Source organism: Lithobates pipiens, unplaced genomic scaffold, assembly GCF_037356315.1.
Source record: "Lithobates pipiens isolate NorthernLeopardFrog02 unplaced genomic scaffold, aLitPip1_a1.2 Scaffold_19, whole genome shotgun sequence".
Classification (NCBI taxonomy): Eukaryota; Metazoa; Chordata; class Amphibia; order Anura; family Ranidae; genus Lithobates; species Lithobates pipiens.
In genome coordinates, this window is record NW_027507764.1 from 63,169,166 (window position 1) to 63,195,858 (window position 26,693).

Here is a 26,693-nt window from a genome sequence, read left to right on the forward strand (position 1 = left end):
CTCCTGTGTCAGGTAAGTGACACATAATGGACTACTATGCGATGCACAGTAGTCCATTATGCTTTACCTTTGCAGGGAATGAAAGAGGAAGTAAACTCATCAGGGTTTACTTCCTCTTTAAGGCAAGACCTTCAATTATTGCGTGCCAATGCCAGTAAGTTTTCCTATAGACTGGTGTATGGGCTGACGCACATGGGCACATTCTCCCCTACAGCATGGTTTATTTTTTTGTGTCTGGGATGTCCTGTGCTGGGTACAGCCATCCATAGATCTGAATGGGTGAAGGCACCTGTATGCAGCTATGCACCGCTACTTGTGTAAATTGGAACGTGTACAGATGTAATGTCCTGAATGTACAGTACCTGCACCAATACATATTGGGCACCAAAATACACAGCCTGTTTATGCTGTATGGGTAAATGCGCCCATGTGCATGAAGTCTCTATTAAAAATCCACAGAAAACTGTATGAAGAAAATGGTCAGCGAAAAAAATGAGCGCGACCCTGCTGGGAGCTCAGTGAGTAGAATGGTAGGTCCTGCAGACTCGATCGCCGCGGGAATACCCGCAATTGTCTCACAGAGCTGAAGAACGTTCTGCCTAGTGACACTGTCACTGATCATAGCTCCCTGTGATCGGGTGCTATGATCAGTGAAGTGTCTTTCGTGTCTTTCCCACCCCCCTAACAGTTAGAAACACTCCCCAGGACACACTTAACCTTTTCCTAGCCCCCTAGTGGTTGGCCCCTTCTCTGCCAGTGTCATTTTTACAGTAATCAATGCAATTTTATAGCCCCGATCGCTGTAAAAATTACAATGGTCCCAAAAAAGTGTCAAAAGTGTCCGCCATAATGTCGCAGTCACGATAAAAATCGCAGATTGCCGCCATTACTAGTAAAAAAAAAATATTAATAAAAATGCCATAAAACAAATTCCTATTTTGTAGACACTAGAACTTTTGCGCAAACCAATCAATACACGCTTATTGCGATTTTTTTTACCAAAAATATGTAGAAGAATGCGTATCGGCCTAAAGTGAGAAAAATAATAATTTTTATATATGTTTTGGGGATATTTATTATAGCAAAAAGTAAAAAATAATGCCTTTTTTTCAAAATTGGCGCTTTATTTTTGTTTATAGCACAAAAAATAAAAACTGCAGAGGTGATCAAATACCACCAAAAGAAAGCTCTATTTGTGGGAAAAAAAGGACATCAATTTTTTTTGGGAGCCATGACGTACGACCGCGCAATTGTCAGTTAAAGCGTCGCAGTGCCGAATCCAAAAAAGTGCTCTGGTCTTTGGCCAGCAAAATGGTCCGGGGCTTATGTGGTTAAAATGATTCCTATTAATGTTCTCCACTGTTACAGCATAATGTTTCCTTATAGTCTGCTCAGTAAATGTTTCCTCCACTCAGTAAAATGGTGAGACCAACATCTAGAGTTTGGAAACATTTCCACTCAGAGTAAAGCTGCAACTTGCAAATATTGTGAGAAGAAATATTCTTTTCCAAATGCTACAAGGATGACAAAACACATCCTGGCATGCCAGAGGTGCCCTGAAGACATTATAAAAAACGTTATGGAATGAAATGATGAGGACCAGAATGAAAATGCGAGTAACTCTTCCCTCCAGGGTTCTCGTTCCAGAAACACTCTTTCTGCTGCTTCTGGATCATCACAAAGTGTTTCCTCACCAGCAGCATCTTCAAGTAAGGAGGTGGTACAAACTACACCGTGCCAAAAATACACAATCTTTGTGCATGAGCAAGGGGAGACTAGGGCACTTTATTTTATTTTTCTTATTTTTTTTAAGTATTCATTTTATTTTTATTTTTTAACCACATCAATACTGGACACTTTCACCCCCTTCCTTTCCAGACCAATTTTCAGATTTCAGCCCTGTAACACTTTCAGTGACAATTGTGCGGTCATGCTACGCTGTACCCAAATGATATTTTTAGCATTTTGAGCTTTCTTTTGGTGGTATTTATTCACAACTCCGTTTTTTATTCTTTGCGATATAAGCGGAAAAAGAAGCGGAGATTTGAAAAAAAAACAAACAATATTTTCTTCTTTCTATTTAAAAGAAATCCAATAAATTGAATTTTGTCATAAATGTAAGCCAAAATTTATTCTGCTACATGTCTTTGGTAAAAAAAAATCCAGTTAAAGTGGTGTTGCCACCAAAAAATTAAAAGCTGCTTAAAATTCGTAAAAAAAATAAAAATAAAATAATTGGCAAAAAAAAATTTTTTTACTCACCTCTAAATACCGGTTGCTAGGGGGTCCCTCGTAGTCTGCCTTCTTTATTGCCCGGGCTGGTGACATCACTTCCCCTCGCGCCGCACATTCACCTGGGACCTGTCACGTGTCCCAGGTGACTGTACGGCGTATCACGGCGCCCTGCGCCACTCGCGCATGTGATTGGACATGGACGTCACGTGATCAGGAGGGCCAATCACAGAGCCTTCCTGCCGATCAGAGATGCTCTGTGTCCGGGTGACATGAGCGCATCGGGATCGCGCGTGCTGCGCGGGCACGCGATCCGCCTCCTTCTGAAGGACGTTCCTGAACGTCCAGTCAGAAGGAGAGAGCGCCCACCCAGCCGTTTATGTGCAGTGGCCGGATGGGAAGTGGTTAAACTGTTGTTTTACATTTTATTTTATCACTTTTATTGTTGTCACAAGGAGTGAAAACCTCCTTGTGACAGCAAAAAGCATGTGACAGGTACTCCTTATGGAGAGATCTGGGGTCTATATGATCCTAAATCCATTCTCTGCCCTTAAAAGCATTCAAAACACCAAGATCTGTGTTTTTGAATGCTTTTGATTTCAAAATGGCGGCGTTGACACCTGGGTACACGGTAAGTGATGTGAGGTCATCGCTTCCGGATTACCATAGCAGAGTTCTTTTCATAAAGAGGACCTGTCAACCTTATTTCTATCACAAGGGATGTTTACACTCTTTGTAATAGGAATAAAAGTGATAAAAAATAAAGGGACAGTGTAAAAAAAAAAAAATAATAATAATTTTAAGTGATCCGCCCCTCCAAGCTCGCGCACAGAAGCGAACGCCTACGGAAATCGTGCACTCATATTAAACGGTGTTCGCACCGGACATGCGAGGCATCGCAGCGAACGTTAGAGCAAGAGCAATAATTCTAGCGCTGGATCTCCTGTGCCACGCTAAACTGGTAACCTGTAAAGGCGTTTAAAATATCACTTATGGAGATTTTTAAGTACCGTAGTTTGTCGCCATTCCACGAGCGCGTGCAATTTTAAAGCATGACTAATTACATATATATTTACTCGCCGTTAAATCATCTTTTACATTATACAAAACATTGGGGTATATATTGTGTTTTTTTTTTTAAATCATTAAAAAACAAAAAAAAAATTTAAAAAAATTGTGTTTGAAAAACCGTTGCGCAAATACCATGTGACATAAAAATTTGCAACAATTTCCATTTTATTCCCAAGGGTCTCTGCGAAAAAAAAAATATATATAACAATGGGGGGGGGGGGGGGGGGGTTTGTGGCTATAAATAATTTTCTAGCAAAAAATACTGATTTAAACTTGTAAACAAGAAGTGACGGGAAAATGCCTGTCAAGAAGCACTGCTAATATATGCCTTTACAATGTTTTTTCAGTACAATGCTATGTACCATTTGCACCAATCTTAATTATGTTTTCTTTTGATAAAATAAAAAATGTATGGAATAGAAAAAAAAAGAACGTTTTAGCAGAGTGTTAACAAGACAATCTCTAGGCTGAAAAAAAAAATCAAACTACAAAAAAAAAATTCAAAAATAAAAATTTGGAGGGGAGGATCAAGCAGATTTCATCTGGAAATAAAAAAATGACAGTGCCTTTTTTCTGAGACTGAAGACCTCTGAAGAACTGCGTGCTCTGAGTGGAGTGTCCCTTTAAGCTCATACAGGTGGGACACAGGTAGGGGGCGGTCCCCGGTGTCACACGCTCCTCCCTTCTGTACATTGGGTCTCCTCCTCACAGCGCTCGGCTCCTCCGCGATAAGACGGGCTGCCCCTGACGTCACATAGTCAGACATCAGTTCAGCAAGTGCCAGCCAATGACAACGCGACGTCATGAAACAGCACAGAGCTGCTGGTCTCTGACCCCGCCCACACTGACCACTTTAGGTCCCGCCCATTGGCAGTCTTGCTGTGTTCTGGGGTCTGGTTGGCGGGTGTCAGTCCGGAGGGAGGGCACTTTATCGGGTCTGAGGCTCTGCTAAGGCCTGGTGGGCTCTCGGTCATTGTCTGTACGAGGAGTCCGGTGTAGTGACAGCTCCTCTCCCTGGACACGCCCACTCCCGCCCTCTGTCAGTTTGACTGCAAAAGCGGACGGAGTGGAAGACACCCCCCCACTCACTGCAAGGACTGGAACCGGATCACCTCTGCGGACATCAGTGCAGGTAGGGGGACACGGCCTGTGTGGGCGACATTCTGTCATAGTGCTCAGACTGTGCAGGGGGGGGGCTGCACTGTCCATCCATCCATCCATCCATCCACCAACCAACCATCCATCCCTACCACCTACACCAACCAACCAACCATCCATCCCTACCACCTACACCAACCAACCATCCATCCATCCCTACCACCTACACCAACCAACCAACCATCCATCCCTACCACCTACACCAACCAACCGACCATCCATCCATCCCTACCACCTACACCAACCAACCGACCATCCATCCATCCATCCCTACCACCTACACCAACCAACCGACCATCCATCCATCCATCCCTACCACCTACACCAACCAACCAACCATCCATCCATCCATCCCTACCACCTACACCAACCAACCAACCATCCATCCATCCATCCCTACCACCTACACCAACCAACCAACCATCCATCCATCCATCCCTACCACCTACACCAACCATCCATCCATCCATCCATCCCTACCACCTACACCAACCAACCAACCATCCATCCCTACCACCTACACCAACCAACCATCCATCCATCCATCCATCCCTACCACCTACACCAACCAACCAACCATCCATCCATCCATCCATCCCTACCACCTACACCAACCAACCATCCATCCATCCATCCCTACCACCTACACCAACCAACCGACCATCCATCCATCCATCCCTACCACCTACACCAACCAACCGACCATCCATCCATCCATCCCTACCACCTACACCAACCATCCATCCATCCCTACCACCTACACCAACCAACCATCCATCCATCCATCCATCCATCCCTACCACCTACACCAACCATCCATCCATCCATCCCTACCACCTACACCAACCAACCAACCATCCATCCCTACCACCTATACCAACCAGCCATCCATCCATCCCTACCACCTACACCAACCATCCATCCATACATCCATCCCTACCACCTACACCAACCATCCATCCATACATCCATCCCTACCACCTACACCATCCAAGCCTCCATCCATCCATCAACCAACCAACCAACCAACCAACCATCCATCCATCCCTACCACCTACACCAACCAACCATCCATCCATCCATCCATCCTTCCACCAATCATACATCCCTCTAACCCTTTCTACACCAACCATCCATCCCTCCATCCCTCCAACCATCTCTCTAACCCTTTATACACCATCCATCCCTCCAACCATCCCTTTCTACACCAACCAACCATCCATCCCTCCACCCCTTTCTACACCAAAAAAAACATCCCTCCATCCATCCAACCATCCCTCCCTACAACCAACCAACCAACCGTCCCTACACCATCCAGCCATCCATTCCTTCACCACCTACACTGTCAATCCATCATTCCATCTCTCCTTACATCACCTACACCATCCAACCATTCATCCAACCAACCATCCCTACACCAACCATCCATCCAACCAACCATCAATCCCTGCACCATCCATCCAACCAACCAACCAACCATCAATCCCTGCACCATCCATCCAACCATTCATCCATCCAACCAACCATCCCTACACCAACCATCCATCCAACCAACCATCAATCCCTGCACCATCCATCCATCACTCCCTACACAAACCAACCAACCATCCATCCCACCACCACATACATGGTCTGTCCATCCATCCAATCCTGTCAGCCAAGCAATCTGTTCATCCATCCGTCCATCTTTGTGGTCATTTAATGATCTCTCTGGCCCACCAGGACACAACCACCCCACCCCACCCCCTGACCTATTTCTGTGGACTGCCACCTCCAGTGTATGTGACTTGTATTGTTGGGTTCAGGATGATCTGTGGGGGGGGGGGGTATTGGAGGGGGTTCTGTTCACCCCCCTAAGATTTAGGATGGGGTCTCTCTGTATTAATTCTTATACACACAATGCACAGTTCTGCAGCTTGTTGTGATCCCGAGGCTCAGACATATGTCCTCGTATGTAAAGCATTGTAGAATACAGACCATACACAGGCAGATGGAAATCTGTGACGGACCGCCTGGCACCCCGCTTAGGTGCTTCTGCTAAACAGCGTGTCCTTCCCTCCAAACCGCCCCGAGTGGACCGAGAGCCGATGCCAGCCCTTTACCCCAATCATCGTACATAGAACAGATGTGGGGACAGAACCAAAGGAATGACTCTTTATTGTACAGAAATACAGGTTTTTATACACTTCAAAAGTAGGTCAGTCACCACATGACCAATAAAACCAAATATTACCCAAAACATCACACAATGGTTAGATAACCTCCAAGAGCTTTGATTATCCGATTGCGAACCAGCGCACGGCAAAATACATCGTCACAATGGCACAGCTGTGCAAATGAGCGTACAGGTACGTCCCCTTTAAGAAGCGGCATTGTGGGCGTGCCGTGCCTGCAGTACCCGCGGGCTCGATGTCCGCTGGTCTCCCACGATCGTGTCACGGAGCCGCAGAATGGGGAGATTCCAATGTAAACAAGGCATTTCCCCGTTCTGCCTAGTGACAGGACAGAGATCACTGCTCTCTGTCATCAGCAGCAGTGATCACTGTCTGTGTTGAAGCCCATCCCCCCCACAGTTAGAACCCTACGACACACTTAACCCCTTCATTGCCCCCTAGTGGTTAACCCTTTCCATGCCAGTGACATTTACGCAGTAATCAGTGCATTTTTTATGTATAAATGGCAATGGTCCCAAAATAGTGCCAAAGTGTCCGATGTGTCTGCCCTAATTTCGCAGTCACGATACGATAAAAATCGCAGATCACCGCCATTACTAATAATAAAAATGCCGTAAATCTAACCCCTGTTTTGTAGACGATATAACTTTTGTGAAACCATTCAGTATACGCTTATTGCGATTTATTTATGTATTTTTTTTTTTTAACAAAAATATGTAGAGGAATACATATCGGCCTAAACTGAGGAAAATTTATTTTTTTTTTTAATATTTTTTTGGGGGGATATTATAGCAAAAAGGAAAAAATATAGCTTTTTTTTTTTTTTTTCCCCAAAATTGTCGCTCCTTTTTTTGTTTATGGTGCAAAAAATAAAAACCGCTAAGGTGATCAAATACCACCAAAAGAAAGCTTCATTTGTTTGGGTGCAACTTCGCATGACCGCGCAATTGTCAGTTAAACTGACGCAGTGCCGTATCACAAAAAGTGCTCTGGTCAGGAAGGGGGTAAATTCTTCAGGCGCTGAAGTGGTTAATCAGGAATCCCAGACTGTCCAGCAACAAGCTCACAAAGTACAATACACATTATCATACATATAAACATGACCCCTAATAAACAGATGATGGCAGGAGACCCCAGAATCAGGTTGCTCTGAGCTGATCATATTAACATCTGCTCTATATATCACAATCTAAAGCAGTCATTGCTGGTTTTGGGCATAGAAACCCTAAATATGTATCCGGGGTCCTCCAGTTCTCAGAGTCTGTGTGTTTTGGGGAGACATGGACTTGAATCAAAAACAAGACCACTCCACTGCCCCCCCCCCCCCGGCACACACTTCCCAAAGAGTAGTGCTCCCTCAAAAGCCCGGGCCCATAGTCAGTGGGCAAGAGGCCACCCTGCAGTCCTCCCCCAAAATCCCCTGTCCTGGCGGGGTCTGTCACATGTTCTAATTTAATTGTGAATGTGAACCCCAAGGAGGATCTCCCCCATCTCCCTGCTGGATCCATCCAATGGGATCATCCACAATATGAGGTCATTGGATGGATTTACTAAAGGTAAATATACTGTGCACTGCAAGTGCGGTAGCTCCAGATCTTAGTAAATAAGGTGACGCTTCACTTTACAAAGAATACCCAATCACGTACAAGAAAACAAACAAAAAAAAAAAAGCACAAACAAACTAAACTTAAAAACAAAAGGAATTTTTGCTTCCACATGATTGGATGATAGAAATCAGCAGAGCTTCCCCTCAAATCAAGCGATACTGCACTTGCAGTGTACAGTATATATTTGCTTTTAGTAAATCATGCTCCCAGTGTCCCAATACAATACCACATAGATCTGTGCAGTCTGCAGGACAGGGGGGGGACAGTCAATGTCTTCCCTTTTAATCTAAATAGAATAAATTTGTCACATTTTAGTATGTGTGTGTGTGTCTGTGTGTGTGTGTGTTTCACTACTGAAAAAATTGCTCTTCATTCATTCATTCATTCCAAATTCCGGTGTGGGTGTGCATGTTACCTTCAATCAATCAATCGTATCTCTCTTTTTTTATAATTTCTCCATGTGTTTGGGTGGTTTCTATTGAAGGGGCATGATTGAGAAAGGTCCCCCCCCCCCATACACGATCTTAAAGTGGTTGTAAACCCTTACAAACCACTTTAACCTACAGGTAAGCCTAGATTAAGGCTTACCTGTAGGTCCAAGAAATATCGCCTAAACCTACACGGTTTAGGCGATATTTACTAAAAGACAGTGATAGCTGTCTACGGCGCATGCGCTGTAGACAGCGGTGCACAGGCGCACTATCGCCGTTAGCAGCATGCCGCTGCTAACGACGAAATGCCATTAGTGGCGGCTCCCGTGCACACGCACGGGAGTGACGTCATCGCTGCTCCGGCACTGTGAGTGGCCGGAGCAGCGATACCCGGAAGAAGATGGATGCTCCGGACTACAAGGGACAGCGGTGACATCGCTGGCTCCTGTGTCAGGTAAGTGATGCATAATGGGCTACTATGCGATGCACGGTAGTCCATTATGCTTTACCTTTGCAGGGAGACAAAGAGGAAGTAAACCCATCAGGGTTTACTTCCTCTTTAAAGTGGTTGTAAAGCCACTTTTCCTCTTCCTATAATGCCCTGTGTTATATTGCAGTATGTGCCCCAGTGCATGTTATTTATAAAAAAAAATGCAGCTGAGAGCGCTGACTAATGTGCTCTGTCGAGGGGTCATCCTCCTATTAGAACAGCAGGATAGATTGCTGTACTAACATTGGATTGTTAGTACAACGGCTCCGACCTAAGCTGTCAGTTTTTTTTATTTTGTTTTATGCGTTTAACCCCCAAAAAACTAGTAGTGTGTACAAGGCTTTATACTCGCCTCTCCGGAGGTCTGTGTCTACCACCCTCCCACTGTTCCAGGACTGCGGCCAATATAAAACTCTTCAGCTTATGTCACATGCTGAGGTTTCCCCACATCCCTGCTGAGGCCTGTACTGATGCTAGGGTCTGAAGAAGGAACCATCGCACACAGGGGGGGGGGGGGGGGGGGGGGGGGTCACAGCAGGGAGCTGACCCTTACCAAAAGTGTTAAATGGTAAGGAGACCAACAAAGGGGTAGGCAGCACTGGAGTGAAGGAGACCTACTTGAAGAACATGGAGGAGATCACCAGGGTGCAGCGTGCTTTCTATTTTTAAAGAGATAACCTAGCAAGACCCATTAAAAGTAAGTAAGGTTTGAAGAGTTCAGAGGTCAATAGTAAGCAGTACAGAGTTCAGTAGTTACACTGACTGCAGGGGTCAGGAGTATGTAGTGCATAGCATGTTACTATGTGATGCAGAGTGGAGGGGTGTGTAGTAAGTGACAGAATTCAGAGGCCAGTAGTAAGTAATGCATAGTTCAGTAGAGTAGCGTGCGATGCAGAGTGCGGGGGTCAGTGGTATGTGATGAGGGGGTCAATAGTAACTAACAGAGTTCACAAATTCCTCCCTCCACTCACTCAGCGATGCCTGGTAGACTATAGGAAATCCTCACAGGCCCCCCCCCTTGGCTGTGTCATATGATTCATCTTGAGTAGAAGAGGTGTCTAATGCTGCATACACACGACCAAACTCTTTGACGGACTTGGTCTGGCAGACAATCCGACGGACTTTGTAGCTGAGGTCCCCCGGACTTTCAAACAAATGGACTGCTGAGGTGTGGGAGGGTAAGGAATTGGCGGCAATCTAACCATCAGATGACCTCATTGGATGAGTAGATAATGATTCACCGGTTGCTGACCTCGGTCTCATGAAGGCTGCCATATATAGGAGACGGACCCATCCAATAAAAAGTGATATTACTGTGGGTGCTTGAACTGTTGCTTCTCCATGTTATAGTGACCATGTGTCATTTCTTGTGCAGGTGACCATGCTGGTGAGTCTGTGGCAGGCAGGGGGCACCCTGCTGGAGGAGGCCGTGGGAGACAGTTTGGCTTTAAAGGTGCTTCTTCCCTGCGCCTTCCTTCTCACTCTGGCCTATCTGTCCAAGTTGGCCTTCAAGCACCTCAACACGGTGGAAGCTGATAATGTGGTACGTGTATAGTGTTCTAACTGTCATCTCCAGTGTTATTCATGTGACTGAGCTGTTTATACTGCATGGAGGGTTGTAGCTGAACTAGCTAATTCTGCCATTGGTATACTTACTTGGAGAACCACCAGAGCAGTTATAAGAAAGTTATACGTGAATACCGCTGCACTGGTTGCCAGATCCTCACACTCTGAAGCATTTCATGGGTTTCCTGATCATGTGGTTAAGGTCGTTGGCTGTCGGTGATCGGGAGCCTGGCCTACTGGCTCCCAAATGGCACTCTGTAATCAGGGGCTTTCTGTTGAGGTGTGGTCATAGTGTTGGGGGGGGCACTTGGTTAAGCATACTCCTGACACAAAACCGATACTCATAAAGTTGGCAGCACAGAATAAGGCCCACCTATGTGTTTACATATGTGTACAGCCGGTAAGAAGGGTTTAAAGTAAAGAGAATTCGCTGCTCCAGGTGAAGTAGATGAGCCCGATGGAACCTCCATGTGAGTGCTAGCCCTGGCTTGCCTCCATGGATAGTATCAAGGTAAGAAGAAATGGCTGCACATCACGTTGGTTCCAAATACCATTTATTGAAAATCCCAAGGTGGCACCACAGGACACCAACAGGTAGTCTAGGTAGATGCGTTTCACACAATAAGGTTGTGCTTAATCATTACCTGGCTTAATAATTAAGCACAACCTTAGTGTGTGAAACGCGTCTACCTAGACTACCTGTTGGTGTCCTGTGGTGCCACCTTGGGTTTTTTAATTACATTTAGAGCTAACGTGATGTGCAGCCATTTCTTCTTACCAGGAAGGGTTTAAACATTGCACACAGTCAGTGGGAGGGGTTTAAATGCTGCATAATAATATAATGTAGTCTTCTACCCAGCCAGCAGATGGAGCTCTGGTCTGCTGTTCACACATGAAGATTAGTATCTTAGCTGTGTTGAAAGGAACCTGCAAGTTTACGGAGCAATGATTTAGATCTGGCGCCCTTCCGGGTGAGACTGATGCCTGGTTCCCCCTGTGCTCAGTGTTTTTCCTACATTACTACAAGACATAGTAGTAAAGTAGGGGACAGTAGAAGGAACCATTGCATCATAGGAGGGCCAGGCATTGGTCATATCATAAAGCGCATTGGATCCAAAAGATTCTTTGGCAGCGGTAGAATATGTGAATAGGTGAATATCAGTTGGGCAGATAGCTGTGATTTTGTCCGCAACAGATAAAGTGAGCAGACTGGTTGGCGAGAGGTCCTTTATTGCCCTCAGGAATGCTGGGAGAGTTGTGATCTGATGCAGAGATGCTCAGCCATTGTTGTTTTGGGGCAAGGTCAAGTGTTCTTATGTCATTTTCTAGGATTTCCAGGAGGTACTTTGCCATAGTTGTGGAGCCCCTGAATATGTTTTTCAAAACGTTCCTATGGAATAAGTAATAAACTGTGTCCACTAAATGTATTATTTATTACTTTTATGTCCTGTGTAGAAATATCCGCCATACATTTCATCTTCGATTCCCTTCCTGGGACATGCCATCTCTTTTGGGAAGAGTCCGATTGAATTTCTAGAAAGAGCTTATGAGCAGGTGAGTTGGTGATATCTTAATACTAGGGTTGCACTGATACTAAGCTTTGCATGAGTACTCCTTCTCGTGCAAATGCTCTGATACCTGAAACCGATACCTTTTGCAGTACAATTTTGAGCCCTTACAAAATGAATGAGCTCAAGTCGCCCTGCAAGCAATTGCATGTGGTTTCCCTCACCGCTCTTGTGTGAATCCTGGCTTGTCATAGTGACTTCAGCCAGTGTTCACACAGGAGCGGTGCGGAAAGCTGCATTCCTGTTCAAATCACATGCGATTCTTTGCGCCCATTCATTTTTGTACTTGGTATTGGCGAGGAAGTATTCATACTCCATATTTGCTGGTAAAAAAACAGTATCAGTGCAATCCTACTTTGTACATTAGATCAGTTTTTCTCTGTATTTTGCTATAATGGGAGATCTTATAGATGTATGTGTGGGTCTTAAATGTAGCCAGACACTTGGTTTGGGTGTACACATTTTGATTCTGAACTGGTTTTTGAAGTTGGGTGAGGGGATTGGGCCTCTAATGCCTTAGCCAAAAGTCAGACTTCAATAAATAATAATGTAACCCAAGATCTTTCCCCTTGATGACTAGAGGGGGTTGGTGGGGGGCAGTAAGATGCTGCATGATATATGAAGGAAGCACAGAACACTGAATGGGTGAAGCAGGGAGATCCTTGCACTGCAGGTGCTCAGGTACAGCTTCCCATCCAGCAAGGAGAGCAGTGAGCAGCACAGACAATATTCTCATCCAAATTATAAGTATGCTAGTAGAACAATATTTCCATCCACAAATTGGACTGATTGACCCTGGGGGGAAATAAGGAGTTTCTTTTTTTTTTTATCCTGTATGTGAAGTTCAGTTTTCCTTTTTCTGGACAAAAACTGAATGAAGCCAAATCCATCTCTAGTGCCGCTCTGAGCAAAAAGACTTATGTATTGTCCCACTGGTGCTCATGAATGGGGTGCTGGCGTGAAATATCACCATCTAGTTGTGTGTATCATAGGAGTAAGAACTGCCACTGTCCCAGCCTGATCTGTATTAGAATATGTATGTGACAGCCTCAGCCTGCACTCCTCCACAAGCCACGCACTAATATATTTCACCCAATTTATCGGGGCTTGGTTATAAAGCCCCTGATTAAGCCCCGATGGGTGGGGTGAAACACTTTAGATGGCATGGCTTGCGGAGGGTTGCAGGCTGAGGCCGCCACATACATGTGCTACAACAGATCAGCCCGGAAGAGCAGTGGTTCTTACTCCTAATGAAAGCGCAGACAACACCAGAAGTTTTTGTTAAGTTTTAGATTCCATTCACTGTATTAGCTGTTAGCCAGGTGTTTGAAGATTAATGCAGAATTATTGTGCCAATTTATCTGGTTAATAAAAGTAATCCGGCATGTTCTCTTGATTTCCTGCTTTGTAGTATGGGCCCGTCTTCAGTTTCACAATGGTGGGAAAAACCTTCACCTACCTAGTGGGCAGTGATGCCGCTGCATTGCTCTTTAACAGCAAGAATGAAGACTTGAACGCTGAGGATGTGTATTCCCGTTTGACCACTCCCGTGTTCGGGAAAGGAGTTGCTTATGATGTCCCAAACCCGGTAAGATGACATGGATTTTATTATTGGACTGTGTGATCTTGTATGGAGGGATCTCGGCTCTTGCACAGATGTGATAACTGGATAAAGTTACATTATGTATTTTCTGTTTATTTAACGTTGTGTATTTCGCAATATACACATTCCCTTCAGGCCATGCCCCCGAGGAGCTTGCAGTTTATTTACACATACATTTTAGGGTTGTGAGACACAACCTACGTGAATAAAGTAAAACCACACACAAGTTGCTGCAGAACTCAGGACCCCAGCGCTGCAAGGCAAGAATGGCAACTGTTGACTGATGTACTCTAACTTTTTTTTTTTTTTTTTCTTTTTATGTAGATCTTTTTGGAACAGAAGAAAATGTTCAAAACCGGTCTAAACATTGCTCATTTCAAAACGCACGTGAGAATGATTGAAGAGGAGACCATTGAATATTTCAAGCGTTGGGGAGATAGCGGTGTCAGAAGTAAGGACAATTCTCACTCCTGTTTGTTGGTTTCCCCTTACATTCTGTTCTGGGGGGGGTGGGGGATATTCCCTTACGTTCTCTCCTGGGGACCACTGTTATGGAGACATCCCTCACTTCCTGTCCTAACAGGAAAGCAGGCAGAGATAACAGCGGTTCTAACCCTTTCCTCACTCCATCCAAAACTTAGTTTTACTAAACCCAGGACTCTGCATTTGCTATATCTGGTCTCCCACAGTACACAGAAATGCAATTATTTTAGTAAATATGAACTGCTAAATACCTTTTCTCATCAGCAGTATATAGCAGTCCTGTGACTTCTATCAGTGTCTGGTGTTCTGTCAATTTCTACAACCCATCAGAAACTCCAACCACGTCACTTCTGGTTTATTTAAACCCTTAGTAATTGGAGATTTTGAGATTTTAATGAATTGGTGGTTGGACACAACACCGGCAACCGAATACAGTCCGGTGCAGGAGGAGTGAACTGTTTTGACAGCACAGCAGCTAAAGAGGGCAAGGTTGTCGCTGTCTCAGAGGTGGACATTTAGTTGACTAGTATCAGAGCAAAGTAACAATCTCCACTCATAATATCGTGCACCAGACTCTATTCGGTTGCCTGTGTTGTGTCCAACCACCAATACATCAAAATCTCCACATACTGCTGGTTTAAAGAAACCAGAAGTTAAGTGGTTGGAGTTTCTGACAGGTTGAAGAATTTGACTGAACACCGGCCCAGCACTTTTTAAAGCGTGTAGGACTATTTTTCATTCTCCTTTGACTATCCTATGAGGCTGCATGACTCCTGACCCTCTGGACGGTGCTGATCGGCCCTGTGCTGATCACATGCACTCTCCCAAAAAACAGAAACTCTAGCAATACACACCAAACTGAGCTTCCTAGGGCTCTGTTCTATCAGCAGATGGATTGGGGACCGTAAAAGAAGGGGAGGATCATAGAAAACAGGATCAAACAGCCTTTTTACACAGTGCGGAGGATTAACCCCTTAGGTTCCACAATGAGCATAACAAGCATGCTTTATTGCACATACACACTGATTTTTACTGTTGTGGGTTTGTTTAGTAACACTTTACAAATTTTTTTTCCCAAAAGAGTTCCCATACCCCTTGCACACTATTCAGCTTCTGCTTGATTACAGCTGGCTTCTGCCTAGAAGCGTTAGGAGGATTCCTGCAGATCAGGAAAGGGTGGGGAGGGGGAGAGGATGCTTGAGACTGATAGTTCTCGTAATAATTCCATCATTTACCACCTATTGTCTGCAGTAGGTTTAATGAACACACCATTCTTTCATTCTTTATTGTCCAGTACTGACCATATGTCTGATCTCTGTAGACCTGTTTGATGCTCTGTCAGAGCTGATCATCCTGACCGCCAGCCGGTGTTTGCATGGGAAGGAGATTCGCAACTTGTTAGATGAGCGGGTGGCCCAGCTGTACGCCGATCTGGATGGAGGCTTTACACACGCTGCCTGGCTCCTCCCTGGCTGGCTGCCGCTGCCCAGCTTCAGGTAAGAATAGATATTGCCAAATGCACATCCAATATCCTTGTCTGATATATGTGAGTCCTGCTTTGTCATAACATTTCTAAATAAATGGCAGCTCTGCTTCCCCCTCCCAGCAGTTAGCAGCTCAGCTCCCCCTGCTTCCTTTTCCCAGAGCCAGAAAGCTGTGAAGTTAACAGGAGCTGAGCTGCTAAATTACTGCTGGGAGTGGGAGCAGGGGAGTTGAGCTGCCGAGGCAATGCTGGGAGGGAGAAGTAGGAGGAGGTGAGCTGCTGAGTCAGTGCTGGGAGGAAGAAGTAGGAGGAGGTGAGCTGCTGAGTCAATGCTGGGAGGGAGAAGTAGGAGGAGCTGAGCTGCTGAGTCAATGCTGGGAGGGAGAAGTAGGAGGAGCTGACGAGTCATTGCTGGGAGGGAGAAGTAGGAGGAGCTGAGCTGCTGAGTTGATACTGGGAGGGAGAAGTAGGAGGAGCTGAGTCACTGTTGCGTAAGGGAAGCTGAGCTGCTGAATCACTGAAAAGGGGGTGGGAAGCAGGGGGACCGGAGCTGCTGAGTCACTCTGGAGGGTGAAGTAGGAGGAGCCGATCTGCTGAGTCACTCCTGGGCAAGGAGAGCTGAGCTGAGAATTCAGTGCGTCTGCTGTAAAAGTTTAAGGATTAATAGCTCCCAGGTGCCTGCAGCTACAGATGACAGTGAGGCTTGTTTAGAGCTCTTTTACTGTTTGGTAGTATGTCAATACTTGACTGTCCATAGCCTTGTCACAGATCACTTTAAGGAGGGTGGTGACATGTTTTCTCTGCTCATAATGCTGCAGACACCTTTGCCTGCTGTATGGACTACAAGGGAACTTCAACAAACTGGTGGTGCCCACCATGGCAACCCTGCTTCCACCTACTACCCAACATCTTAAAAACAGACACTCGCACTGCAGGCCTGCTTTCAAATTTTCAGTTGTCATTTGACTTCAAGTGTCACGAAATGACATGCATGGGGACTCTTGTAATCATTCTATGTCCACCTGGAATTCATTATTGCTACTTTATCTCCAAAGCTGAAGAACATAATCACACCTCTTGTGGTGTTTTGAGTTCTCCATGCAGAAGATGTGAATTTTTTTTTATTTTTTTTTTTATTTTACAGACGCCGAGACCGAGCACACCTTGAGATCAAGCAAATCTTTTACAAAGTGATCCAGAAACGCCGCCAGTCTGAAGAAAGGGAGGATGACATGCTGCAGACATTAATAGATGCAACTTACAAGTGAGGCTTTTATTTGGCTTTTTCGAGATGTGCAAAATAGTTTTATGCAGTTTTTTTAATTTCACACGCTTTATAAAATAACTGCTTTATTGCAACCACATGTTCCTTTTTTATTTGCCAACCTTCCCTGGAAAAAGGGACCCATCGAAGCTAACTGTTTGCTCCTAGTGTCTGCTACAAAGGGGGATCTGTAGGATAATTATTTCAAGCCATTGAAAATCTCAAAGTGTGCTGTACCTCTGAAATGTTATATTAACCACCTAGAGTACAATCATGTATCTACACCTTCAATCCCAGGCCATTTTCAGTGCTGTGATAGTTTGACTGACAGTTACTTGGTCATGCAATACTGTATACAATTAATTTTATATAATTTTTTACTGTATAGAGGAAAAAAGGCCAAAAGTTTTAAGGCCCCCCTCCCTCCCAAAAGGGACCATAATCATTGGTGATCAGTGACGCTTTAGAGCCCATACTCCCAGGTATATTATGACTTTAAATAGTTAATTTGGACCAAGGTGGTTAACTAATTGACGCAGCAGCTGTCAGTGCAGTATACAGCTACATACAGTATGTGGTAAATAAATAAAAGTATTATCTGTGCAAAACATCAGCTAGGCACTATAACCCAGACATTGGGCACAGGAACAAAATACGTAATAAAAAGTGCAGCGCTATAAAATTAACAAAATCAAATGATACATATATACAGTATGTGGTGCTGTGTTGAAGCAGCAATACGGTGTTATGCAGTCCCATTCCTGAAACAAAATCAAGTCTGTGTCCGTGTGTGTTAAATTTTTATATTTATATATATATATATATATATATATATATATATATATAATCACACATTTAACCCTTTGATCACCCTAGATTAACCCCGTCCCAGCCAGTGTCATTAGTACAGTGACGGCATTATTTTAGCACTGATCACTGTATTCGTGTCACTGGCTCCCACAAAGTGTGCCAAAAGTGTCCAATCGTCCGCCGCAATATTATTGCTGTCCCGCTATAAGGTACCGATCGCGGCCATTACGTGCGTATGTATATATTATAATATAATTATACTTACATGACCACGCAAGTGCCAGTTAAAGTAGTACTGTATAGCAAAAAAAAAAATGGCTTGGTCATGAAGGGGAGGGGGGTAAATCTTCCGGGGTCAAGTGGATATACTGTATGAAGATGAAGCTACATCTTTACAGTGCTGACAGCTGCTGAATTGATTAATGAAGGAAATGGCTTGGAACTTGTTCCAAGCAAAGTATTTGTTTAAAGCGGACTTTCAGTCATTTTTTTTTTTTTCTTCATCTTTCCATCTAGTAAATCTTCTGCCCTTGTTGTTTTAACTTTGGATAGTAAAATATATTTTTTCCGCCAGTTAATACCTTATACAGCCCACTTCTTGTATCTTATCTGGTCATTAGCTTAGAGCGAGCTGTGGATGATGTCATAAGCCTAACTCGCCTAAGAGTTTGCCAGGAAGGGAGGGGGGATGAGTCATAAGACACCCCCTTGGACTTTTAAGGCGGAACTGCATACTTAATGTGATTGTAGCCGTATTAGTGCAATTGCGACAGAGAAAATTGAGTACTGTCCGTGATACTTTTTTTATTTGCACTAACATACAATTTTTCAGGACAAGCTTTCGGGGCATGTCCCCTTCTTCAAGGTCCAAGCAGTTATATGTCAGTCATGCACATATGTTCTTTCATTAGCATTGCTTGAGCCTTGAAGAAGGGGACATACCCCGAAAGCTTGTCCTGAAAAATTGTATGTTAGTGCAAATAAAAAAAGTATCACGGACAGCACTCAATTTTCTCCAAGGCGGAACTGGGAATAGTAAAAAAAAAAAGTAAAGGGCAACACAGTGCCACATTTATTGAGTACACAATATATAAAGTCCTAGTATTCCTGAATTCCTGATTATTCCTGGAGGTAGGCCTTAAGACACCCCCCCCCCCCCCCATCTTCTCCTTCAATCTGCTTTGTTTACAAACCTTTAATCTATTCACAACAGTGGAAGGGAGGCTTCCTTCATTGTGAATGGGCTGAATGTTTATAAACACTATTATTGTTAACACTTGTGATTGGTTCACAGCCATCACAAGGTACAGAGCCACTCAGATTGACCCTGTGCATCATGATTCTGATCTAAGCTTTCCAGTGACAACCATTTAGGGTCCCCTTGGTCACCCAAGTGTTTTTTCTGAAGTTTTATTACACCTCCACCACTTTGCTGTGTGTTTTTTTTTTTTTTTTTTTTTTTTTTTTTTTGCAGAGAGGTTTTAAGATATTAATTTGCTATCACTAAATCCTGGAGATCTGCAGATCTGCCTCATTAGCAGGGTATCTGAACCAATTCTGTTATGGTATTTATTACTTACTCTGCACTTTTGGACAACAGATAATACTACTCTTATCCAAATATTATGGGGCATATTAGATTCTGTGCAAAGACATCAAAGGGGCACTTGGCGCACAATACTAGTCGGGCTCTCCCTGTTGCCCTAGGTAGAAACACTATAGCTCTAAATGTCAAAATACAAGCAAATGGTTTTGTGGCATTTTGTCTAAGGCCCGGTTCACACCTATGCATTTTTGTAGTCCATTTTCAGTTTTGCAGAAATACACTACAGACCATTTACCATGGTTTCCTATGGGTCACTTTTGTGCATTTTATGGAAAGGGCCAGGGATTTTTGTCTAGTTTTTGGTTCCATAGACATCAATAGATCAAAAACTTGTATTGAAAAACGCAAAATGCACCTGGAATATGCAAACTGTAACCTGCATAGGTGTGAACCGGGCCCAAATGAATGCGGTCATGGGTGTCTGCTAACATTTGACACCATCATCCCCTTTTTCTATTTAAATGTTGTCCCTGGCTGTTGCTTAGCCACTTTTTTTTTTTTTTTTTTTTATTGATGCTTGACTACCTCTATAACTTTATTGTGCATTGCTCTTGCATATGTTTGTACAATGCAACTCTTTTGTTAAATATAGGAATTTAAAAAATTAAAATACAATTCTGTCCCTGGTTTAGGGCTCATTGTCTCTTTCCCGCACTCTTTATACTTATTTTTCATCTGAAGGGGTTTACTAGCCCTTGAAGATTTGTGCTTGGAGAAATGTCTAGCCAAGCATTGCTGACCTTTCTTTTTGAAAATGGTTATCTGGCTATCATGCTGTTCCGCTGGCTTTAGTACCACATGACCAATGGAGAACAAGGAACCAGCCCATGAAATGAGGATTCCTGATTGGTATACTTATGCAGTGACACAGGAAGTAACAAAGCCATTGGCTCAGGATGGAGAGGTCAGCAGAGCTTTCCATTTAATTGCTGCATGTAGTTTACATGTTGTGTTCTGGGTTGCAGGGATGGCACTTCACTGACGAATGATGAGATTGCCGGAATGCTCATTGGTCTCTTACTGGCGGGACAGCACACGTCTTCCACCACCAGCGCCTGGATGGGATTCTTCCTTGCAAAAAACAAGTCCATCCAGGAACAGTGCTTTGCAGAGCAGAAGGCCGTGTTTGGAGAGGACCTCCCACCGGTGAATTACGAGCAGGTGAAGAACTTTCATTTGTCACATTATTATTACAGACATTTATATAGCACCAACAATTTACTCAGTGCCTTACATACTATTCATCAGGACCTGCTCTCAAGGAAATTATGATTATTTCATGGCCCCTTTAGACTATTGGGGGGCCAGAGTTTGAAAAAATTCCTATGCACACATCTTATTTGTAGTGCAAAAAAATAAAATTTTTAAAATGAAGAACATTTTTATTTTTATTTATTTTTTTCTCAAAAAAATTATTTCACAGAACCCCCTACACAAAGGGCCCCCCATCACAGAGCTCCCCAGCAGTATTTCACTGCCCCTTCCATAAGATCGCAGCACTTCCCCTCCCCTCTGCTACCTTTATTTACACAAGATGTGAAGCATGACAGGTCCGGACAAAGGGCAGGACTTTTCAAGTGAAAGGCAGGTGATCGATTGGTTACTAGGCAGTGGGGCGGTCCTAGCAATCGCTTGCTTCTTAACGCAAAAGTTTGGACCTGTCATGGTTCTTGTGTGATTAAGGTAGCAGAGGGGAGGGGGAGTGCTGCGATGTTAAAGGGGCGGGCCATAGTTTGAGGACCCCTGATCTAAGGTAATTCTGCTCAGTCTTGATTCACCTCTTTGCCCGACTAGGTAGCCTTGTGAGGCTCCAATTTCCCGCTTTAGGCTTTACAGCTTTCTTTGTCACCTTCTTGCTCATTGGATAGAAAATATATTGCCAGTTTTTTTGTACATTGAGCAGACTGCAGAATTGCATCATTTGCCAAGCAAGAGATTTTGGGATTAAATATATACAGTACACTTCAGAACGAGGAAGGTCCGCAGAGTCACATTCAGGGGTCAGTGGGTTTATCAACATTGACAGGGAAACATCTGAGATTTTTTCCAAATGACACCTTACACTTTATTTGTGTCTGTTTCCAGCTTAAAGATTTGCAGGTCCTGGACCGCTGCATCAAAGAAACCCTGAGATTGAGACCTCCTATAATGACTATGATGAGAATGGCCAGGACACCACAGGTCAGTGATCAGGAGGATTCTGGGTAATATTTCCCCTTGTTGCACATAGTGGTATGGTGTTTTTTTTTTTATGTAACAAACATATAAAACTTTTTTGTTTTAGAGTGTGGCTGGGTATGACATCCCACCAGGACACCAGGTCTGTGTATCCCCCACTGTAAACCACCGCCTGAAGGACATCTGGGAGAAAAACACAGAATTCAACCCTGATCGATACCTTCACGAGAATCCTGCTGCCGGAGAGAAGTTTGCATATGTTCCTTTTGGAGCAGGTAATGTTAAATAGCTTTGTACGGATTACTCCATTGTAGAAAACATATCACCAAGAACACTTACTTGTGCACTCCCAGCATTCCTTCCACCCTCTAGGGGCACTTAAAGTGTTTGTAAAGTCACCAAAGTGACTTTACATGTTAGTTTTGGTAATGGCTGGATATCTTCATTACTAAGTGTTTTGTTAGCAATGATAAAGATAAATACAGTTTCTGACACCGCAGCTGTGCGGTCCCGTGACCCTCCTGTGCTGGCTGGTCGACCTCGATCTATGGAGAGAAGCGGAGATTTCCCTGTGACATGAGCCAGCTAGCAGAGGGGAATCTCCGCCCCTCCCGCTTCTCTCCGTAGATCGAGGCCGGCCACAGGGGATCACATGACTGCAGTGTCAGAAACGGTATTTATCCTTGTCATATCTAATAAAAACTTACAGTTTTGGTAATAGCTGGATATCTGCATTACATACATTGAAATGTGCTGCATTATGCACCGGAATAGAGGGTGGAGAGCAAATGCTCTCATGTGGACAGGGAGGGACGGAGACACGTAAACTGACCATGGTAGTCAGGGCTCAGCAGCCATGAAAATTGTGGTCAGCAGGGGAACTCGGGAACTGGCAGAATCAACCAGGTTTATTACCAGTTAGGAAGAGAAATATTGCACAGCGCTGTACCGTCGTACATGCCTTAAAGCAGGGGTCTCCAAACTGCGGCCCTTTGCTTGCCTTTATCTGGCCCTTGGGGCACTATTCTGTCCTGACACCAAAAATGGGGCATAATTCATGTCAATGACACTATTCCTCCCCTAATATCAAAGATGGGGCACACGGTTTACTCCCACTGATGCCTAGAATTTTTTTATATTCAGGCTGTGCTTAAAAAGGCGTGGGCTAGGTACATTATAGTTAAAGAGGAAAGAGCTAGATAATGCTGGACACCCTACAGCCAGGAAATGAGGAGGGCTCTGAGTTGCCGCAGACTGTGACGGAGGTATTCCCTGCACTACAGTCACACATGCTAGGGGATGTGTGTTCATGTGGCTGTGCACTGGGGAATGTATCTGCTGACTATGATAGGCAGTCCACTTTGACAGCTTCCCGGTCGGATAGCTCAGGGTGAGCCTATGTCTGAAGCCAATGTTAATGTAGAAATCACCTTAACCCCCTAGCGGTAATCCCGAGTCTGGCTCGGGTTGGGATTTTACTAACAGGAGCAGTAACCCCGAGCCAGACTCGGGATCGCATCGCTGGATGCAGGGGAGGACACACGGAGAAGTTACTTACCTTGTCCCCTGGATCCAGCGATGTCCGCCGCGCTGTGTGATTGAGTTGTCCTCCGCTCGATTCACAGTGCCGAATGCCGCCGAGCTCCGTTCCCTGTGACGTTACGGCGCACGGGAGCGGAGAGCGGCGGCAAATTCAAAAAAGTAAAAGTACACAAAAAACACACAGCACTGTAATCTTGCAGATTACAGTACAGTATTAAAAAATACACACCCCATTTGTCCCTAGTGGTCTGTGCAGTGCCCTGCATGCACTTTTTCTATTATAAATACAGTTTTTTCTGCCTGGAATTTGGAAATTGTCCATAGCAACCAAAAAGTGTCCCTTTTTCAGTGTTTTAGGATTTGATTACATTATTGAATAATTTTTATTATTATTTATTATATTATAAACTTTATCATACCCGGGATGTCTGCTAGACTCTGGTTTGAACAGATTTAAGAGAGTTATTCCTAAGATTTACAGGACTACAATATAAAACGCCAAATTTCCATGCAAAATAATTGTACCGCTTTCAGCACCTAAAACCAGACTGAATCATACCGCCAGGGAGGTTAATAACAAAAGCAATATTGTTACATCCACATCAAATATTTCCTGTTTTTCAGGTCGTCATCGGTGTATTGGGGAGAATTTTGCTTACGTCCAGATTAAAACGATTTGGTCTACAATGCTCCGGCTGTATGAATATGAACTGGTGGATGGGTATTTCCCTACAATCAACTACACAACAATGATCCATACACCCAACAACCCCATCATCAGATACAAAAGAAGGAAACTGTGAAAACACTGATTGCTATTCTGCAAGCGGGGATATTGTACATTACAACGTGGGATTAATTTGTTCTTGTACATGCTATGTATTTTATAAAATGAATGTGAAATAATGTATAAAATTGGTATGCATTTTTTTTTTTTTTCCTCCAGATTTGTATGTTTAGAAATGCTGTAAATAAGTTGCATTAAATAATGTTTAATTACTATTTGTGTTAATGATTTGTGTGCCAAACGTAAAAAGCAGACAGCACCGATCATATTTAGACACTCCAAGTAGAGGAGAGGGATATGTAATAAACAGACCTCCAGCTGTTGTAAAACTACAAGTCCCATCATGCCTCTGCCTCTGGGTGTCATGCTTTTGGCTGTCAGTCTTGCTATGCCTCATGGGACTTGTAGTTCTGCAGCAGCTGGAGGTCCGCTAATTGCATATCCCTGTTGTAGAGAATGGACTTTTTCTGGAATACATTTTTAAAGCTGGTGACAGGGTCTCTGTAAGGGCCCATTCAGACTTGTGTGTTTTTATTGCATTTTTTTTGGTGCTCCCAAACACTTTACAGTAGCAACAGATTCATAGCAGCACATATTGGTGCACTTCATTCTCAAACAAAGGGCCATGCGCGTGTTTTGGTCCGTTTGCACTGCATTGGCAGCTTTTTTTTCTTTTCTTTTATAATTAATAAGATGCCTTAACACAATGTCCTTATAGCGTGATGGAGGCCTAAAATATCCCTGCCTTGCCCTCCATTTACTCATCAATAATATTTTATATAATATATACAGTATCTCACAAAAGTGAGTACACCCCTCACATTTTTGTAAATATTTTATTATATCTTTTTATGTGACAACACTGAAGAAATGACACTTTACATTGTAGCAAAGTAGTAAGTGTACAGCTTGTTTAACAGTGTAAAATTTCTGTACCCTCAAAATAACTAAACAAACAGCCATTAATGTCTAATCCGCTGGCAACAAAAGTGAGTACACCCCTAAGTGAAAATGTCAAAATTGGGCCCAAAGGGTCAATATTTTGTGTGGTCACCATTATTTTCCAGCACTGCCAACCCCTCTTGGGCATGGAGTTCAGCAGAGCTTCACAGGTTTCCACTGGAGTCCTCTTCCACTCCTCCATGAGGACATTACAGAGCTGGTGGATGTTTGAGACCTTGCCCTCCGCCACCTTCCATTTTGAGGATACCCCACAGATGCTCAATAGGGTTTAGGTCTGAAGACATGCTTGGCCAGTCCCTCAGCTTCTTTAACAAGGCAGTGGTCGTCTTGAAGGTGTTTTTGGGGCCATTGTTGAAATCCTGCCATGCGGCCCAGTTTCCAACGGGAGAGGATAATGCTCTATTATGAATGCTGTCATTCATGGTTCCCTCAATGATCTGTAGCTTCCCAGTGCCGGCAGCACTCATGCAGCCCCAGACCATGACACTCCCTCCACCATGCTTGACTGTAGGCAAGACACACTTGTCTTTGTACTCCTCACCTGGTTGCCGCCACACACGCTTGACACCATCTGACCCAAATAAGTTTATCTTGGTCTCATCAGACCACAGGACATGGTTCTAGTAATCCATGTCCTTAGTCTGCTTGAATTCAGCAAACTGCAGACTTTCTTGTGCATCATCTTTAGAAGAGGCTTCCTTCTGGGATGACAGCCATGCAGACCAATTTGATGCAGTGTGCAGCATGTGGTCTGAGCACTGACAGGCTGACCCCCTCCCACCCCTTCAACCTCTGCAGCAATTCTGGCAGCACTCATATGCCTATTTTCCAAAGACAATCTCTGGATATGACGTTGAGTATGCGCACTCAACTTCTTTGGTCGACCATGGTGAGGCCTGTTCTGAGTGGAACCGGTCCTGTTAAACCATTACATGGTCTTGGCCATCTTTATGTAGAGCAACAATTCTCTTTTTTTCAGATCCTCAGAGTTCTTTGCCATGAGGTGTCATGTTGAACTTCCAGAGACCAGTATGAAAGAGTGAGAGTGATAACACCAAATTTAACACACCTGCTCCTCATTCATACCTGAGACTTTTTAACACTAACAAGTCACATGACACCGGGGAGGGGAAAAGAGCCAATTGTTCCCAATTTGGACATTTTCACTTAGGGGGTTACTCACTTTTGTTGGCAGCGATTTAGACATTATTGGCTGTGTGTTGAGTTATTTTGAGGGTGCAGCAAATTCTACAAGCTGTACACTCACTACTTTACATTGTAGCAAAGTGTCATTTCTTCAGTGTTGTCACATTAAAAGATATAATTAAACGTATACAAAAATGTAAGGGGTGTACTCACTTTTCTTTGACTCTGGCTTCATTGCTTTGTATCCAAATGAAAAGTTCTGACATAAAGCAGGTTTCACATGGACTTCAGCGTATATATAAGAGCAGTGTGAACAGCAAGCTTGACTAAGCATTTTTTTTGTAGAATTATACTTACCTAGGTGGATGCAGCATCAGTCTGATGGCCCCTGGCGCTTCTCAGAGTGAGAAACAATCGATCAAACACCGCCGATCGCTTGGTTCTCAGCGTTCCCTAATCAGAGAGCTGCTTCTGTCTTCTCTGCCTCCCTTGCTCATTGGAGCGATGGGTTGTGGAGGGGGCGGGAGCAGC

General features: G+C 44.0%; 1 protein-coding gene across 1 annotated transcript; it reads left to right on the forward strand.

Moving 5' to 3' along the window:
• The first annotated feature begins 4,204 nt into the window (after positions 1–4,204).
• CYP51A1 (cytochrome P450 family 51 subfamily A member 1) lies at positions 4,205–24,266 on the forward strand. Its single transcript, XM_077490815.1, has 11 exons — positions 4,205–4,435; positions 10,539–10,706; positions 12,185–12,283; positions 13,709–13,885; positions 14,225–14,351; positions 15,705–15,879; positions 17,011–17,130; positions 20,512–20,707; positions 21,632–21,727; positions 21,831–21,999; positions 23,891–24,266. Exons 2-11 carry the CDS (start codon positions 10,545–10,547, stop codon positions 24,067–24,069), a joined length of 1,500 nt encoding a protein of 499 aa, XP_077346941.1. The 5' UTR covers positions 4,205–4,435; positions 10,539–10,544; the 3' UTR covers positions 24,070–24,266.
• Positions 24,267–26,693: the final 2,427 nt, after the last annotated feature.